General features: G+C 47.3%; 1 protein-coding gene across 7 annotated transcripts in view; it reads left to right on the top strand.

Annotated features, from left to right (window-relative positions):
• The window catches only part of TET3 (tet methylcytosine dioxygenase 3), an 86,806-nt gene that overhangs the window by 50,667 nt on the left and 17,996 nt on the right, over positions 1-18,143 (top strand). For all 7 annotated transcript variants that reach the window (XM_059659393.1, XM_059659392.1, XM_059659394.1 and 4 more), the window contains one exon: positions 12,810-12,900. In XM_059659393.1, coding sequence (XP_059515376.1) covers positions 12,810-12,900 — 91 coding nt within the window. The remainder of the gene's footprint in view (positions 1-12,809; positions 12,901-18,143) is intronic.

Genomic DNA, 18,143 nt, shown 5'->3' with positions numbered 1-18,143 from the left:
TTCTGGAGCCTGAGCTTGGTGCCTGTGAGGGGGTGGGGCTTATCTGGACTGTTCTTGCTCTGGGAGGAGCAAAAAGGGAAGGGCGTGTGTGGGATAAACAAAAGGCCACTTGAGAGGCAGGCAGGGGCCAGACCTCGCAGGGCCCAGTGAGCCAAGGCTGGGCGTGGGACTTGATTGCATAGGTACTAGTGAGCTTCTGAGGGCATTAAAGCAAGTAATGACCTTCTGCTTCTACAACACTCTTCCGGCCTGGGCTGGAGAGGAAGGGTTGGTGCGGGGACCTGTCAGGAAGGTGTCTTGAGCCAGGCAAGAAATCACAAGAGTCTGGACTGAAAGAGTGAATGGGTTGGAGGGCCTCTGAGGAGGAGGGAATGTGGGGATGAGGACAACCCAGGTCTCTACCTGGGTGGCGGTCCCTGAGAACACAGGTTTGGAGGCGGGGCGATGAGTTCTGTTTGGATGAGCTGAGTTTGAAGGGGCTGAGAAACTGGAAGCTGGGTTAGGGGTTGGGATGGAGTTAGCGTCCAGGTGGTGGCTGAAGCTGTAGTGTGTGAGAGAGCACTGAGGGGTTGGCTTGTGTCTTGCCTTCCAGAGTAAGAGCAGTCCCGGGCCAGTGAGGACTCTGCCCATGGACTTCGCTGTCTGGGGCAGGTGGGGGCGGTCAGCGGAGGGGGCGCTGGGGTCACTGATACACTGGCCCCAGGTCCGCTGCAGACTCCAGTTCTCTGGTATTTGTGGAGCGTTCCCTAGAACAGTGATGGCAAACCTATGACACGCGTGTCAGAGGTGACACGCGAACTCATTTTTTTGGTTGATTTTTCTTTGTTAAATGGCATTTAGATATATAAAATAAATATCAAAAATATAAGTCTTTGTTTTACTATGGTTGCAAATATCAAAAAATTTCTATATGTGACACGGCACCAGAGTTAAGTTAGGGTTTTTCAAAATGCTGACACGCCGAGCTCAAAAGGTTCGCCATCACTGGACTAGAAGATACGTATGTTTCGGATGTTGACCAAAAACCACGTTGATGCCGGTGAGGAGCATGTTGAGTTCTTGCCGATGAGGAGGAGCTGGGCTGTCCTGTCCGTCCAGCTTCCCCAGCCTCCTTGGCCCTTGTCGTGTGTGTACGTACCCGTCCCCACTGCCGGGGTCTCGGTGTTCCTCCCCCTCCAGGCTAGGAAGTATCCTTACCCCGCACGTAGGACACAGCTGATCCTTCATAGATATTTTAATTGTTGGGTTCAGTTATGTGGGCATTGTGTTTGATCAAAGTAGCTTTTTTAAAATATGAGTTCTAATTCCATCCCTTCTTCCGGGGCTGTCGTGAGGAGTCAATGAGTCAGTACGCGTGAAGCGCTGAGGACCCTGCCTGGCGCCTGGCACGCACTCTGAAAGCGTTAGCTGTCGTCGAGCCTGTGGAATGCGATAAGGCAAGAGACAGAAGTAAAAGCCTACGTATTCTAAAGGAATTGTGCACGATGCATCCATCCGTATTGATTAGCTCTGTGCTAGCTGCTGATAGGAATAAAAATTACGAGAAATAGTTTACCGCTGAAGGACTTGGGGTTTGAAGAAACAACACAATATTCAGTCGCCCGTTCAGCAGGTGTCCGCCAGGGACCTGTGCTGTCCTGTGGCAGCGGCTGAACCGTGAGAGTCTCTGAAGCGCCAGGCGGGCTGTCATTATGGAGGGTGATGTTTCATTTAAAAATTCTCGTTCAGAGTTGGGTCTTGCAAAACGCAGTGAACACAGATGGGGAGAGACAAGAAGGGGGCCCCAGGCTGAGGAGTGCATGTGCACAGTCTTAGGGCAGTGAGGAGCAAGCTATAGGGTGTGAGACCAGTGGCACTGGGCGGACCTGACCCCTCAGCATTCTCCTGCCTTCCTTGTACCAGATGCCCCCACCCCACGCCCACCCCGCGGCAACTTTGAAGCTCGTGAGCAGAAGTGCAGGCTGTCAGCACCAGAGAAACCCCGGCGCTGGCAGCACTGACAGCTGCTGCCTTGGCAGATGAGAAGGACACAGGGGCATTGGGAAGAGATAAAGGGGGCGGAGATTCGAACCACCAATCATTTATTGCTGCAGGCGTGTCTAATGCTAAACAATTAGAAACAAACCCACCAGCTGTGTTGTCAAATGTTAAATTATGGGAAAACGTTCAGTGAAAACAGCAGGCACAAATAGTATATACATGATCATCTCACCTAAGTAAAAAAAAAAAAAATAGAGAAGAATAATAATGATGAAACCTTGCTGTGTACCAGGCACGGTGCAAAATACCCAGCAGCCACCACCTCATTCAGTGCTCATGACATGTATGTGGGGTGGGGACTGTTCGTACTGTAGTCCCCTCTTAATGAAGAGAGCAAGGTTAGATGGGGTAATTTACCCAGGCCATAGGCTAGCAATGGTGGGAGTGAGATTTGAACCCAGTGACTGAGATGGTTTAGTTGAGAGATGAGTCCTGACTCAAACAGTGGCAGCAGGAATGAAGAGGGCCAGAGAAGAAGGGACTCACTTGGAGACGGTTTCTGGAGGTGCTGAGGGAAAGCCACCCTATTTTCCAGAAATGTCAGGACCCCAGGTCTGGACAGGGCCTTCCGTCAGCCGGTATTGGCTGAATTGTCTCTGTGAACTTGGGCTGCGGACCGGGGTTAGGAATAAAGCTGCTCACGCTGGGATTCATGTCAGGTGGGAACCATCTTCTGTTTCACAAACTCACCCCTCAGCAGGGACAGGTAGAGGGGTGCAGACTGCATGTCCGTGTAAGAGAGAACTTCCATCAACATGACAGTGAAATTTGGAGATGCCATGAAGTGCTCACAATAAGCGATCAATAAGTACTATAGAAACAACTTTATAAAAGCATGAGAGCCCTAGCCGGTTTGGCTCAGTGGTTAGAGTGCCGGCCTTCGGACTGAAGGGTTCCGGGTTCAGTTCTGAGCACATGCCCAGGTTGCAGGCTGGATCCTCAGTAGGAGGCGGTCAGGAGGCAGCCAGTCAATGATTCTCTCTCACCATTGATGTTTCTATCTCCCTTTCCCTGGGCATCACCAGGTAACCAAAAATCCAAGCACCAAGAGCATTGTTTCAGCCTCGTATGAAGACCAGGGGTTTCTGAAGGTATGGATGGGGCTCATATGGACTTGTTCTCTGAATCTGGAAATGCTAGAATTAAAGGCACTCTTTGAAGCTTTAAAGAAATAAAAATAAAAGTCGTGAGAGACCATGCCTTACCACAGAAGGTAGTACGATACATTCAGGTTTGAGAAAGCGTAGCACATGTTGAAGTTCTACGGTGAGTTACTTACACTGAGGCACTCTGAGGTCCTGCTGACCACCCTGGCCCATCCTGTAAGCACTGTCAGAGGCAGGACAGCGAGCTGTAGAGAACTTACCAGCACAGGACTGTTGGCCAGGCCCTTTTGTAGTTTATCTGTTCTCAGAAGTGGGGAAATTCACAAGGAGAGCCAGTTTAGGACAGGGGGCGAGTCCAGAGGACATTGTAGTGGGAAAAGCATCCTTTGAGATCATCTGCTTATCATCTTGTAGATAAGGAAACAGGTCTGTGTAAACTTTTAAGTCTTGTCCTGGTCTCTCTGAGGCACAGCCCACAGGCAGCTGTAAACAGATTAGGAGACAGAGATATTAGGGGTTGCCTGCATAGAAATGCTGTATTTTTATCCAGTTGGTCATCGTGCCCCCCAAAAAGTAGCCAAAGACCAATGTAAGAAAAACAATCTCATTTGCCTGGAATGTGGAGAAGGTTTGGCTGAGGGAGGGAGCGTGTCCTGCACGGTGGCCGACAGCAGGGCCCACGGGGTTACTTTGCTGGGTATGGGCCACAGTTCTGAATGGGGGACACAGAGACTCCTCTGTTTACAACCCTGTAAACCCTACTTCCTGTAGTTTGTATGAGAATGTAACCCTCCCTTCCCCCTGGCGTTCAGTTTGAGATAAAGAGGAACTTCATCGTTTAAAAAAAAATTTTTTTTAAGGACAATAGGCTATTTGGACACCAGTATAAAGGTGGGGAATCTGACTCTGGGTGGGAGGGTATCGGAAAGAACTTCCTGGAGGAGGTGATGTCTCATCTGAGTTTTGAAGGATAAGTAGAAGTGAAGTAGATTAAGAGGGAGAAGGTAGAGTGTTCCAGGCAAAGGGACGTGAAGATGTGGAGATGAGAAAACATGGGGAAACGCAAGTCGTTCTGGTGTGACCGTGTGTTAGATGAAAGATTGGGAGTGGCAGGAGTTTCGGGGTAGCAAGCAGGGATGGTACCAAAGGCAGCGAAACCAGTTTGCAAGCTCAGGCGAAGTTCAGGCAAGAAATAATATGTGCCTGCACCAAGCAGGGCCTCGAGGAGGAGGGAGAGGAGGAGGGGGTGGTAAGAGAAGGAAAAAGAAAAAGAACGAAGTGGTTTGGTGACCAGTTGGATTTGGGAGGAAGAAAGAAGAAGCGTCACAGGTGACTTCTGAGGTTCTAGGCTGGCTTAGGGGGGGGCGGGGGGAGGGTGCCGTTCACCGAGATCTGAAATGCGGGAGGGAAGCGAGTTTGGACATGCAGCCGTTGAGGTGTCTGGAGGTGTGAACCTGGTTGGATCTGCGACTTGGTGGTTCTTCAGCAAACTGATGGGAGTTGACGTTTCCATTAGGGACAGTTCACCAGGATGAATATGTAGATGGAGAAGAGACCTGGGAATGCAGGATACTGACATTTCGGGGAGAAGAAGGAAATGGGGTGTTGGGGAAGAGATGTGGAAAGAAACTGAGGCGAGGGGAGGTTAAAGAACCAACAGAGACAGTGGGAGGTTGAGAGGGCTAGCAGCACCCGTATTGGAGAAGGGTCAGGATTTAATGCTGGATTCTCCTTTGTCTTACATTATTTATTATATGTGCACTAGTCTTTGAAATTAAATCCCAGGTTCCTTAAAGATAGGGACTGCCCTGGCCTGGTGGCTCAGTTGGTTAGAGCGTCATGCCGTACCCCAACAGGTTGTGGGTTCGATTTCCGGTCAGGGCACGTACCTAGGTTGTGGATTCCATCCCTGGTTGGGGTGCATTCAGGAAGGCAACCGATTGATGTTTCTCTCCCTCTCTCTCCCCCTTCCTCTCTTTTTAGAAAACAATGAAAACATATCCAGGGGTGAGAATTAAAATTTAAAAAATAGGAACGGAATATTGTGTTTCTAAAGCATCTAGACTGGTGCTGAGCCTATGGATAAGCTCTCCACATGTTATTTTTTGGCTAACCGGTCCACCTTATTCTACCTCCCTATTTAAACTCCACAAAGACACCCGATCAGTTTAGGCATGATCCCCTTACCTTTAATCTTTATCATCAGAGCATGTGCCCATTGTTATAAAGGTATTTCCGTCTACTACCTGCAGACCTAGCGTGCGACCCAGGGACGTACAGGCAGCTGACCTGAGAGTTTAGAGACCTGAATTTTAAAAAGAAGTTCATCTGGCACACCTGACCCAGGGGAGGCCCAACCATCTGCCTTCCCTCGTGTGGGTGTGTGACTGCCAGGCGGTGTCACGCTAGCAGCCATCCACTGCCGTGGAAGTAGAACCTCATTCGTTACAGAAGCTTAAGCCGTTTGGCTTTCAGGCCTCTAGCATTCCATCAGGAAACTGAGGCATTCTATAGGCTTGTGTGGGCAAAGAAAACCTTTGTGTGATCTTGACACCTGACTATTGTACGCCAGCTGTCCACTGCCTCTCTGTGTCAGTGTCATCAAGAGAAGAAATTCCTCAGTCGATATCTGTACCTGGCATAGGTCCCCCTGGGAACGTGTGGGTGCCCCAGTCTCTGTGCAGAGAGAGGGAACGGTGGGAGGTTTGTTTAGACAGTAAGGGTCCCTTTTCCTGTGGGGCAGGAAGGAGTTTCTCTGCTCAGTATCTCTTGCTGATAGAGAAGAGGATACGTTTCATTCTTGCCCAGCCGAGTGCAGAGGGGGAACGGAGCGTATTTTCCATTTTAACGAGTATAAAGTTAAGTGCACAGGGCAAAGTGCACATCACCAGTTGGTCAAGGATTGGATTTTTCTTTCCCCAGCTCCACCCCAGAGCTTTCTCCTGTGTGTTTTAGAAAAGGCTTCACTCCTGCCCTTACTGCTCACAGTGAGCCGAGAAACCCGTGTTTCGTGAAGAAGGGTTGAGCTGTTTTCTCGCTCTGTCACTTTACCTCCGTGGAGAAGGAAGAAATACTATACGGGGACTAAAAGGAAAAGGGTGACTTAACAGCAAGATAGCAAAATGTCCCTGCCCTGAAACTGGGTGGGGGGAAAAAGAAAAAAAAAAAAGAAAAAATAGAGGAGAGATTTCATCAACTGAAATTTAGAAATAGCCCCAATGGTAACACATGAATTTCAAGGGCTGTCTGCCAGGAAAAGGTCAATCTGAATGGAAATAAAGGATGACGTGGGGTATACAACTCCCAGGATTGAGAAGCACCATCGTGGAGGCTGGAAGGGGCCCCAGCTTGGAAAGATAGGCCGAGACCACCCATCTAGAATCCATGCTCTTTGGAAAGTCAGGGTTGCAGACAGGCGCTCTTTTTCTCTCTGCTCAGCTTGGTGCCGTTGCGGGATGCGAGGCTGGGAGGTATTCAGCGATGGCTCCACGGGGGCCATGGGGCACTATGATCTGGAATGTGAGTTCTGTCTTCTGTTTAGCGTGAAGTCATCGATAGGAAGTGATATGACCGGATTTCTGGTTGGGAGAGTGTAAGTGGTGGTGTTGGGTAGGATGAGGTGGGAGTGAGACCAGTTACGAGTCCTCAGGTTGCCTTGTAAACTGCTCAAAGGGAGAGAGTGCCCGGTTTTGTTTGATAGTTGGGGCTTTGTCTGCCCTTCGTGTTTTCATGGCCTTTCCCAGAGAAACCTGACCACTCTGTTTCCAGGTTGGCTTGGTTTGGGATTTTCATACCTTTTTTTTCCTAGCTATTGGGATGGGGTTGCCAAGATTTGGTTTTGCACCTTCTTGAAAATCTCCTTTCTCTGTCCTTAACTGTAAGTTTTTAGTTTTTCTGATTTGGGATGCAAGGCAGTCACCAAAAAAGCTACATTATCATGTTCTAGCTCCAGTGTAAGACCCTGCATTCAATCCATTACGTTGACTTTTCTCCAAGACAATGGAACCTGGAATAGAGCCCAGAAGTTCTGGCATGTTCTTATGTTCTATTTTCTGCATGCCGTGTCATATCCTGGTGCCTATACAGAGCTCTCAGACCCTACCTCCAACACCGACATTCTTACACTCTCTTTCCCCGTCCCTCCTCCGTCTCCTTCTCTACTCCCCGCCCCCCTTCACAGGCATCCCCCATAAGTCTCTCTGTCTTGTGGTTCAAAATAGTGAATATTTGTAGCAAGTCATTTTTAATCCTTCAGTTGAAAATATTCATTCGTGAAATATTTAAGCACTGATTTGTTGAACTGTACGAGGTAGCTTACTTCACATCTCATCTAATACTCAACAATTCTATAATGTAGAGATTATTTCAACTGCCTTGAGGCTTATAAGGGTTGTAGTCACTTGACTACAATCACACAATTTGTTTGGCAGAGTCTGGACAATAGTACCTATTGAATTCACCAAATACTGCACTTAGACCTGTGAAAGGCATGAGGGTTAGAGAGGCTGGGAAGGAAACCGTCACTGTTGCCCAGGTCTCGGCCTACAAAACCCATGCTCGCTCTGCTGTTCCGTGTAAATAATGAACGTGTCCCGTGATAATAATGAACGTGTCCCGTGATACTTGCTTTGATGTTTTTGTTCTATGCAAAAGGCTCTGGGAATCAGGGAAAACAAGCCTGAGAGGTCCAGTAGGGTTTCACAGAAAAGGAGGCATTTATACTAGGCCCTAAGAGATGAGTTTTCCAGAGAGAGAAGTATAGGAAGGCACTGTTGTCCATGACACAGCCTGGTTGTGCGGAAGGAGCTTGGTGGCCGTCGGGGATGCGAGGCTGGGAGGTATGCAGGCTGGGAGGTATGCAGCGATGGCTCCGCTGGGGCCCTGGCACTATGATCTGGAATGTGGGTTCTGTCTTCTCTTTAGTGTGGAGTCATCGGTAGGAAGGGATATGACCGGATTTCTGTTTGGGGGAGTGTAAGTGGTGGTGGTGGGTAGGATGAGATGGGAGGATGAGTGAGACCAGGTAGGAGACCCATGATGGTAATTCAGGCCAGAGCCTGACCTAGGACATTAGGGGAGATGGAGAGCCTCCGTCTGCGGAAGCCCTAACTATTAGGCAACTCCCATCAATTCACTGGGCTGCACGTACCATTGCAAACTTGCTCTTACACTTATTGTTAGGGTGGGTAATGGCATATACACCTTTATGCTTGCATTTGTGTACATATATACTGATATATGTGTGATTGTATGTGTGCACTAACTAGTCTGTTATACATACTACTAGAGGCCCAGTGCACGAATTCGTGTACGATGGTATCCAGCCAGCCCGGCCTCAATCAGCGGTTCAGGGCCGGGCCTGTTGGGAGAAGGAGACCATGAGAGGTTGGCCGGCCAGCCCCACCCCCAATTGGTGTGGGGGGGCCGATCGGTGGTGGAGCTGGCTGGGGGAGGGGCCGCAGGCCATTGGGGTGGTGGGAGCAGATCGGGGGTGGGGCCAGCTGTGGGGAGGGGCTTCAGGAGGTTGACTGGCCGGCCCCGCCCCCTATTAAGGTGGGGGGGCAATCAGGGGTAGGGTCGGCTGGGGGGAAGGGCTGCAGGGGGGGCAGGGTTGGCCGGCTGTCCTGCCCTTGATCAGGGGTGGAAAAGGCTGATCAGGGGCAGGGCCAGTCAGGGGGGCGAGGGGTGAGGGCCTCACCCCTGATGGGCCCAGTTCGCTGGCCGCAGTGGGCGTCGTCATAGCAACCGGTCGTTTTGTTCATTTCGGAGTTCTGGTCGCTGGCTTTTTATATGTATGTAGATACTGAAACTTGTTTGTTTTTCCACTTAAACTACCTAGAGGTCATGTTTTTATCTGGAGCTCCCCAATTCCCTTTGGATAGCTGCTTAGTATTTTATTATATGGATGCCCTATCATGCATTTATAACACACAATGTAATTGCTGCATGATGGACATTTAGATTTCCGGTATTGTGCCATTACAAATGATGCAGTGAGCATTCTTGTATGTACATATTTTGTACATGTGAAAATAGAGCCAAGTTCCTAGAAATGAATTCTTAGAATTTGACATTCTCTGAAATTGCTGCGTTAAATGGATTGGGCAGTTGTACTTCAGTATATTGCTAAATTACTGTCCACGCTGCCCATTTTCCTAAACCCTCACCAACACAAGGAGTTACCAGACTGTGATGGTGAGTCATCTGATGGTAAAACTGGTACCTGTACATAGGCTTGGGCCACTTTCATTTCCCTTTCAGAGAACCATTGTTACCCTTTTTGTTTTTGTTTTTCATTTTCCGTTGTGTGATTGGCCTTATTTCACTGTAGGAGCTCTTGACTTATTAAGGAAATTTGCCTTTTATCTGGTGTAAGGTTAAGGTATTTCTTCCCAGCGTGGTATTTGTCTTTTGGCTTGACTTTTGGCAGTAATTACTATAAAATTTCCTTTAGTTAAATCTACCAGGGTTTTTTTGTATATGTACATGGCTTCTAAATTTCATGTTATACGTAGAGAAGAGCTTACCACTTCCATGATTATTTTGAAAACTCTTGCATTCTTTTTCTTCCAGAATTTGTATAGTTTAATTTAATTAAAAGTTTTCCACCATTTGTAATGTATTTGGGATAAGGCACTAAGTATGGATCAAACTCCGCCCCCCCCCCCCATTGTCCCAACACCATGCATTTAAAAATTCTCACCCTGTTGACCTGAAATGCCCTACGTTATCTTCTTACGTGTGGGTCTTACCTACCCAGCTCGATGAGAAAATTTTTCGGGGCCCAGTCGGTTTTAACCTGTCTTGTTTCCCCCATAATGTTCTGTACAGAATAGGTATGAGCTTATTTTCTTTACATTTTAAAAACTGTGAGTTCCGTACACCGTGTAGGAAAGAACACGAGGCCTTCGTATACCGAGTAATGAACATTTATAAAATGAACACCTTGTGTGACCACCACCTCCACCGAGACGCAGGCCGTTTCCAGTTCCCCAGGCGCCCCCTGGAGGCTCTTCCCACCACTCTCCTCTCCCACCCTCGGAGGTAGCCACTCTCCCGACTTGGGACAGTGATTTTCCTTGTCTTGAGGTTGAACCACATGAAAGTGCCTTTTTTTTTTTTAGGTAAAAAATTGTTGACTATCTGCAACTTTATATGCCAACCTGGTCATTTTACCACCTATGGCTCTGTAAACAGGATGGTGTAGCGGAGCCTGGTTTTGAGTGTTATTTCAGCGTAACCTTCCTGCATCTGCCCGGTGCGGTGCTGCTTTCGCTCGCTGTGGTGGAGCTCTCAGCCACGGTGCTGCGAGCTGTCAGTTCTCGTGGCTGGATGGGGCCCTTAGCTGACTCTGCGACTTTTCATTTATCCGTCCCACTGTTGCTGGACGAGGGGCCACTTCCAGTTTTGACTCCTGCAAATAGTGTTGCTGTGAAAACCCTCGTACGTGCTTTACCGCACGTGGCCAAGATGTCCTCTGGGACCTGGTCAGCAGGTTAGGGCCCCTGTGTCGTTTTTTTGTTTTTGTTTTTTTAACTTTTTATTTTGACATAGTTTTACGTTTCTAGAAGAGTTACGAAGTTGGTACAGAGAGTTCCTGTCTCTCCCTCCTTTACCCAGCTTCCCCTGATATAAATGTCTCGCGTAATTATGGTGCCTTTTTAAAACTCAATTTTTAAAACTCACTTAATGCCTCTTCTCTGTTCTAGGACCCAGTGCAGGACAGCACATTGCACTTAGTCGCCATGTCTCCTTCGACATGAAACGAACTTCCCAGCCGTAGTTCAGTATTTGTATAAAGCTCTTTTTGTTTTTAGGCTTAAAGTATCTAGTCAAAACACTGCTTTCCAGAGTTACTGTTACATCATCTTTTGGGTCTTGTTTCTTTCACTTAGCTAAGGTTATTTAAAATTCATCCATGTTGTTGTGTGAATCAATAGTTTCTTCATTTAAAAAAAAAATGTTAGTGAACTTTACATTAATTAATCATTTTCAGGTAAACAATTCAGTGGTATTTAGTCCATTCACAATATTGTATAACCACCACCTGTCTAGTTCCAAAATATTTTCATCACTTCAGAATAAAAACCCATTAAACGAAGCAGTTACTTTCCATTTCTCCCTCCTCCCAGCCTCTGGCAACCACCAAAATGCTTCCTGTTTCTGTGCATTTACCTATTCATATGAATGGAATCAAACAGTATGTGATCTTTTGTGTCTGGCTAGCATAATGATTTTGAGGTTCATCCACATTGTAGCATGAATCAGTACTTTTCCTTTCTTTTTAAAATTGTGGTAAAATATACATAACATAAAATTTGCCATTTTCCCACCATTTTTAAGTGTATAGTTTAGTGGCATTAATTACATTCACAATATTGTGCAGCCATCACCACTATCTGATTCCAAAGCCTTTTTATACAAAAATATATATTTTTTTATTTCAGAGAGGAAAGGAGAGGGAGAGGGAGATAGAAACATCAATGATGAGAATCATTGATCAGCTGGCTGCCTCCTGCACGCCCCCTACTGGGATCAAGCCTCCAACTTGGGCATGTGCCCTTGACTAGAATCGAACCCGGGACCCTTCAGTCTGCAGGCCGACACTCTGTCCACTGAGTCAAACTGGTTAGGGCTTGAATGCCTGTTCATCACCCTAAACAGAAACCCCACTCCCATTAAGTAATAATTCCTCTTTCCCCACTCCTCCCAGCCCCTGGTAACCTCTAGTTTTTATCTCAATGAATTTGCCTATTCTGCATATTTCATATAAGTGGAATCATGCAATATTTTCCCTATTGTGTCTCTGGCTTATTTCACTTGGCATTATGTTTTCAAGGTTCATCTATGTTGTAGCAAGCACCAGACTTTATTCCTTTTTATGGGAGAACTAGAGGCCAAATGCACGAAATTCGTGCAAGAGTAGGCCTTCCCTCCCCCGGCTGCTGGCACCGGCTTCCCTCCAGCACCTGGGACCCGGGCTTCCCTCGCAGAGGGAGGCCCTGCCCACCCGCCACAGCCCGCCAGTCGGTGGCCTGGGCCTCCCTCTGCGGGGCGATCATAGGGTGATGGCCAGACCCCCGACCAATCGCATCGCACCCGCCTTGGCTGGCCTGGCGCCAGTGACTTTCATAGTGTGGTCCCAGATGGTCGTCCGGATGGTCGTTCCGCTGTTTGGCCATTCGGTTGATTTGCATATTACACTTATTACATAGGGTAATATTGTACAGCGAGGCTACATTGGTTCATCCGTTGATGTACACTTGTGTTGTTTTCGCCTTTGGCTCTTGTGAATAATGCTGCTATGAACGTGGGCGTACAGATACTGTTGGGTCCTTGGTTCCAGTCCATATGGGTAGATACCTGGAGTGGAATGGTTGGCTGACCCCTGGTCTAGAATATGTACAATGATAAACTAAATTCCAACATGATTATATTTTTAATTTTTTGCCAATTTGGCCTGTATGTGATGGTATTTCGTTGTGATTTTCATTTGTATTTCCTCGTTTCTAATGGGGTTGAACACATTGTCACATGTTTATAAGCCATTTTAATTCCCTATTTTATAATGTAACCATTAATTTTCCTATTGGTGGTTTGTCTTAACAAATGAATGTTGATGAATTGGTGTCTCCAATTAATGTTTCCTCTGTGTTTCTGCAGAACACATAGTGGAGAAAGATGAAGGTCCGTATTACACTCACCTGGGATCTGGCCCCACGGTGGCCTCTATCCGGGAGCTCATGGAGGAGCGGTGAGTGATGCGCAGGTGTCCAAGGAGAAGTGGGCGAGCTGTTAGTAGAAGATGGATTTTGAGCACTTCGCACTTTCATGCCTTGGATATCAAGAAATATTGATATTCAGACTGAGGAAAGTTGAATGTGGGGTTCTCACCCCAACTTTTTTAAAATATATTTTTATTGATTTTAGAGAGGAAGGGAGAGGGAGAGAAAGAAACATCAATGATGAAAGAGAATCATTGATTGGCTGCCTCCTGCACACCCCCTGCTGGGGATCCAGCCCACAACCCAGGCATGTGCCCTTGACCGGAATCGAACCCCGGATCCTTCAGTCCGCAGGCGGACGCTCTATCCACTGAGCCAAACCAGTTAGGGCTCTCACCCCTATTACTTCTGGGTTTCTTTCTTTCTATAGGTCTGCCCTCCATGGGTCCCCCTCCCCCCTTTTCCTCTCTCTTTTTCTTGAAATAGTTTATTGAAGAAATGTGGTTGAATGGCTGTATGTCCTGTAGAGTTTCCCACGGTCTGGATTTTGCCGCTAGCTTTCCGTGGTATCGTTTAACATGGTCTTCTGCCCTACGTGCTGTATGTAAATTGGTAGTTAGAGCTAAAGGCTTGATCAGAATCAGATTGTATTTTCTTTCTTTTTTAAAAAACTACTTTATAGGTGGTATTTTGCACCTCAGGAGGTATGTACTGTCCCATCTTTGGCCAGTGGTTGCCTCCTGAGTCCTTTCGACATGATCCTAGGTGTCCTGAATAGCTTTCTTGATTTCTCGTATGACATGTTTTGGGCTCACATTGTGTGTTTACCCAAGAAACCCTGCTTCTTTTTATTGTGGGATAAAAGGATTTAGAAAACAGACTCTGGGTGCTGGGCACGCTCATTGCCCCTGGGGTTCTCATTGTTTCTGGACCATTTCAGTAGAAAGAGCGAAGATGTGTGTTTAGGTTTTTCATTTTTGTCATTGTTTGGTGATTAAACACATCATGAATTTATATTGACACTTCCAATTCAAACTCAAGCCTGTCGGGTTTTTACTCAGTAACTGTCTTTTGTTTTTGTTTTTTAAGCAGTGTGTATGGATAGAGACTTTAAAATCTGGGTAGGTGTCCACAGCAGATGTTCAGTGCTCTGAGTTCCAGTATATGGAGAGGTGAAATAGCGCAGGGGTTGAGAGCATGTGGCCACTGGAGCTGGACTGGCCCTGCCTCTTACTGCCGAGTCACTCAAATTCTCTGGGACCCATTTTCCTTATCTGCAAAATGGAGATGCTGACAGAAGTGCACACGCTGTGGAGAGTTGTGAGGGTAAACTGGATCGATTGTAGGTAAAACACTTAGTGTTTATTAGTAAGTACTGCGTAGAGTGCTTCCCTCATACACATGTACTGACTGCATTTTTTAATAACAAGCATTAGTATTTCATTTTTTTTTAAAATATATTTTATTGATTTTTTACAGAGAGGAAGGGAGAGAGACAGAGAGTCAGAAACATAGATGAGAGAGAAACACCGATGAGCTGCCTCCTGCACATCTCCTACTGGGGATATGCCCACAACCCAGGTACATGCCCTTGACCGGAATCGAACCTGGGACCTTTCAGTCCACAGGCTGATGCTCTATCCACTGAGCCAAACCGGTTTCGGCAAGCATTAGTATTTCAATAGTAAAGGCAAAGATTGTGTAGACATAAATGTTTATTCATATATATGTGGGGGTGGCGGGGCGGGGGGCAGAGGCTGAGTGGTTCGTAAGTTTCCACAAATTTGGGAACCAAATTTTGTCTGACCAGGGAAGCCAGACGAATCCTGTCATTAATATAGCAGGGAACTTGATTTTGAACTAAATCCGAGCATCCCTGAATGAGTAAAAGGTAAGATGGATGGAGGACTGTCATCTGCTGTCATCACTCTCACTTATCCTGTACCATCTGGAAGCATTTAATTCAGAGTAGCCCATCAGAGCCCTCACTGGTTTGGTTCAGTGGACAGAGCGTCGGCCTGTGGTCTGAAGGGCCCCGGGTTCGATTCCAGTAAGGGCATATGCCCGGGTTGCAGGCTGGATCCCCAGTAGGGGGCGTGCAGGAGGCAGCCGACCAATGATTCTCTCTTATCATTGATGTTTCTATCTCTCTCTCCCTCTCCCTTCCTCTCTCTCAGAAACTTTTTCTAAAAGTCTTTAACAACAGCAGCAAATGTACACGTTTGATCTGGGACAGTTTTGAGGTGTGTGTTTCTTGGTCGCAAATGTATGAGATTTATAGATAGCTGTCTAAATAACTCTCAGTTGTAAAAGACTGTGTTTTTGAAACAAGGATTAAGAGATAGTGATAAAGTTGAGGTTTTCCCTTTTTCTCCTCTCCCCCCCCCCCACCCCCTGCTTTAAAAATAACAGCCAAGCATAGATTCTTCAGAAGCTGATTCAAGGGAGGGATTCCTCTCAAGACCAGGAATACTTGTGGTTTTCCTCAGCAACTGGTTTATTTTTATCTTGGGGACCCTGTAAATCATGCAACAGATTGCGTGTGCGTCTTTATGTTGGCTGCTTGTAAGCCAGAGCCAAATCTGTGTGCCCTGGTGCACCCCCAGTAGGAGGGATCTTTGGCCCATGGGGTCCTGTTCAGGGTCGCTCCTGAGTCCTGTTGACAGTACCCTAAGGAGACCTCATTAGCTTCCTGGATTTCTCATGTGATGAAATGTCCCAGGCTCATCGCAAAAATACACACAAGAGCCCACAGTTTGCATCCTGTGTTCCAACATCGTGTCTGTCTGTCCCACCTTTCCTCTGACTCCATCCCCTGTTATTTCTCACATAAACATCTCTCTTAAGTTGCCTTTGGGAGAAGAAGGGGAGTGAGCGATTGCTGAGAATAACCAGGCGGGGGTCCAGTTGGTGCATGGCTCAAGCTGTCTCTCTCCCTAGCCCTCCCCCTCTCTCTGCAGGGCCGCTCTACTGCCAGGAGTTAGCCAAAGGCAGGAGGGGAAGCAAACTGGAATCAGAGAGACGTTGGTGCTTTTAGCTTACCTGGTAAAGATTTGGAGAAAGGAGGGGGAGTCTAAAGGGAACCCTGAAATATGATCCCAGTTTATTACGCGTCCCGTACCTCCTGGCTCCCCAGCTCCTCACGGTCGCTGATGGCTGCAATCAGTCCTTCAGACCCGTATAGGAGCAGTGTGCACACCGAGCCACATGGCCTCTGGCTGGACGGGGATCCTGCACAGCCTAGCCCAGTGATGGCGAACCTTTTGAGCTCGGCGTGTCAGCATTTTGAAAAACCCTAACTTAACTCTGGGGCCGTGTCACATATAGAAATGTTTTGATATTTGCAACCATAGTAAAAGAAAGACTTACATTTTTGATATTTATTTTATATATTTAAATGCCATTTAACAAAGAAAAATCAACCAAAAAAATGAGTTCGTGTGTCACCTCTGACACGCGTGTCATAGGTTCGCCATCACTGGCCTAGGGGGTCACTAAATGTTCATTCTATGAATTAAGAACCAGCCCTGTTCCTCGCAGTGTTGGGGGGAGGGAGGGAGCAGGTCTCATCACTGTGTGACAGAGGGAACCCTGAAGAAGGACCACTTTAGACCAGTGGTTCTCACCCGTAAATGTGCTTCCGTCTCCTGCAGGGCTTGTGAAAGCACAGATGGTGGGGCCCCAGCCCCGAGCCTCGAACCTCACGGTCTGGAGTGGGGCCCGGGGACCTGCAATCCTCCCTGGGTTGCAGGTGGTGCTGGTCCTGGCACAGCCTTGGAGAGCCACTGGCTGGGATGATCAGGTTACCCCGGGGAATAAGGTTTCCGTTCAGCCTCGTCCCGCAGACTTAGTTTAGGGTCTGGGAATTCATCTGTATTTCTAAAAGGGCCTCTTCATGATAGGCCAGAGAGTCAGACATTTAAATTAAAAAAAGAATTACATCTGGAATTGGTTGGTTCTCTTTAAACACGGAGACAGTTCTGGTTGTTCTAAGAACGTCTAGCTGAGCATTCAGTGCTCGGCCCTCCTGTTTGCTCTGGAATCGGAGGCCCACGCAGGAAGCGCCCTCGCGAGGGTGGGATGGCGGGGAAGCCCGCGCCAGTGTCCTCAGCTCACCCTCCCGTGGGGAACCCCGTATCCTTCCTGTCCGACCGGTGGGAGCAGTGCGGTCACCCCGGCTGCTCTTCCCACAGCGCCCAGCACACACCGAGCGCCCAGCCTCTGCCCTCGCGGGCCGCTTCCGGATAAATCTTGTTGGATTCAGCGTTTTCCGGGACCCACACAAAAGCAGGACCCTCCGGTCTTGTCCTCCTGAGCCAGGCCGCGCTGTGCACGCCCAGCGTGCTGTCTGCAAGCAGCACGTGCTGTACGGGACTCACACGGCCTTCGCATTTTAATGTGGGAATTATCAGGAACGCTTCTCGCTTCTTCACGGAGACCTTGCGCGAAGTAGAGAACTCAGGGAAACCTTAGATCAGGTTTTAAAACTGCTCGTTCTCTTTTCCAATTACAAAAATAAAACATGTCCATAAAAGGCCTTTTTAAAAAAACGTTTAGAGTGAATAAAGCTCTCTAGCTATTCGCCTTCCCGGAAGAAACTTAAAAGAAACGTTTACCTTTCAGTTTTTTCTGAGCATTTACAAAGATATGCATATGGACATAAAGAAATTGTGAACCCACTGGGATCAATCACGCTATCCCCACAGTTTGCAACTGCTCCCCCTCCCCCTTAATTTCTTCCATGCTGTACATGTCATTCTGTCGAGTCCTTTTACATGGCTGCATGGTTTTCCATTGCATGGAAATGTATTTTCTTGAGCCAGGCCTATGCTGGACACTTAAGTTGTTTCTGATTGTGGTGTGTTTTTTTTTGGTTGATGCAACAATGAATATCTTGTGCCTCAATCTTGGTTCATTTGCACAATTACTTCTGAGGTAGAGATGTCTAGATGTGGAGTAAGTGAGACAGACTATATGTGTAATTGTATTTGTATGTTAACAGTGTGTACTGCCATAGCCATGATAACATTCCCTTCTATGAAATCGTATGCTAAAATAATATGCTGTGACCACATTGGATTCACTATAGCAGTCCAAGGGCAGTTTGATTTAGGAAGTCTGTTAAAATAGCATCCCATGCTAATTGACCAAAGGAGAAAAACCATTCCATCATCTCTCCCCTCGGATGCTAGGAATGTATTTGATGAAAGGAATCAATTCTTTCTTGAAACATTTTTTAAAATGTGATTACGTTTGTTGGGGGTGACCTTGG

Source organism: Myotis daubentonii, chromosome 12 (assembly GCF_963259705.1).
Source record: "Myotis daubentonii chromosome 12, mMyoDau2.1, whole genome shotgun sequence".
In the NCBI taxonomy this organism is placed as follows: Eukaryota; Metazoa; Chordata; class Mammalia; order Chiroptera; family Vespertilionidae; genus Myotis; species Myotis daubentonii.
Note: the sequence above shows the minus strand (reverse complement) of the source record. Positions and strands in the feature narration are given on the sequence as shown.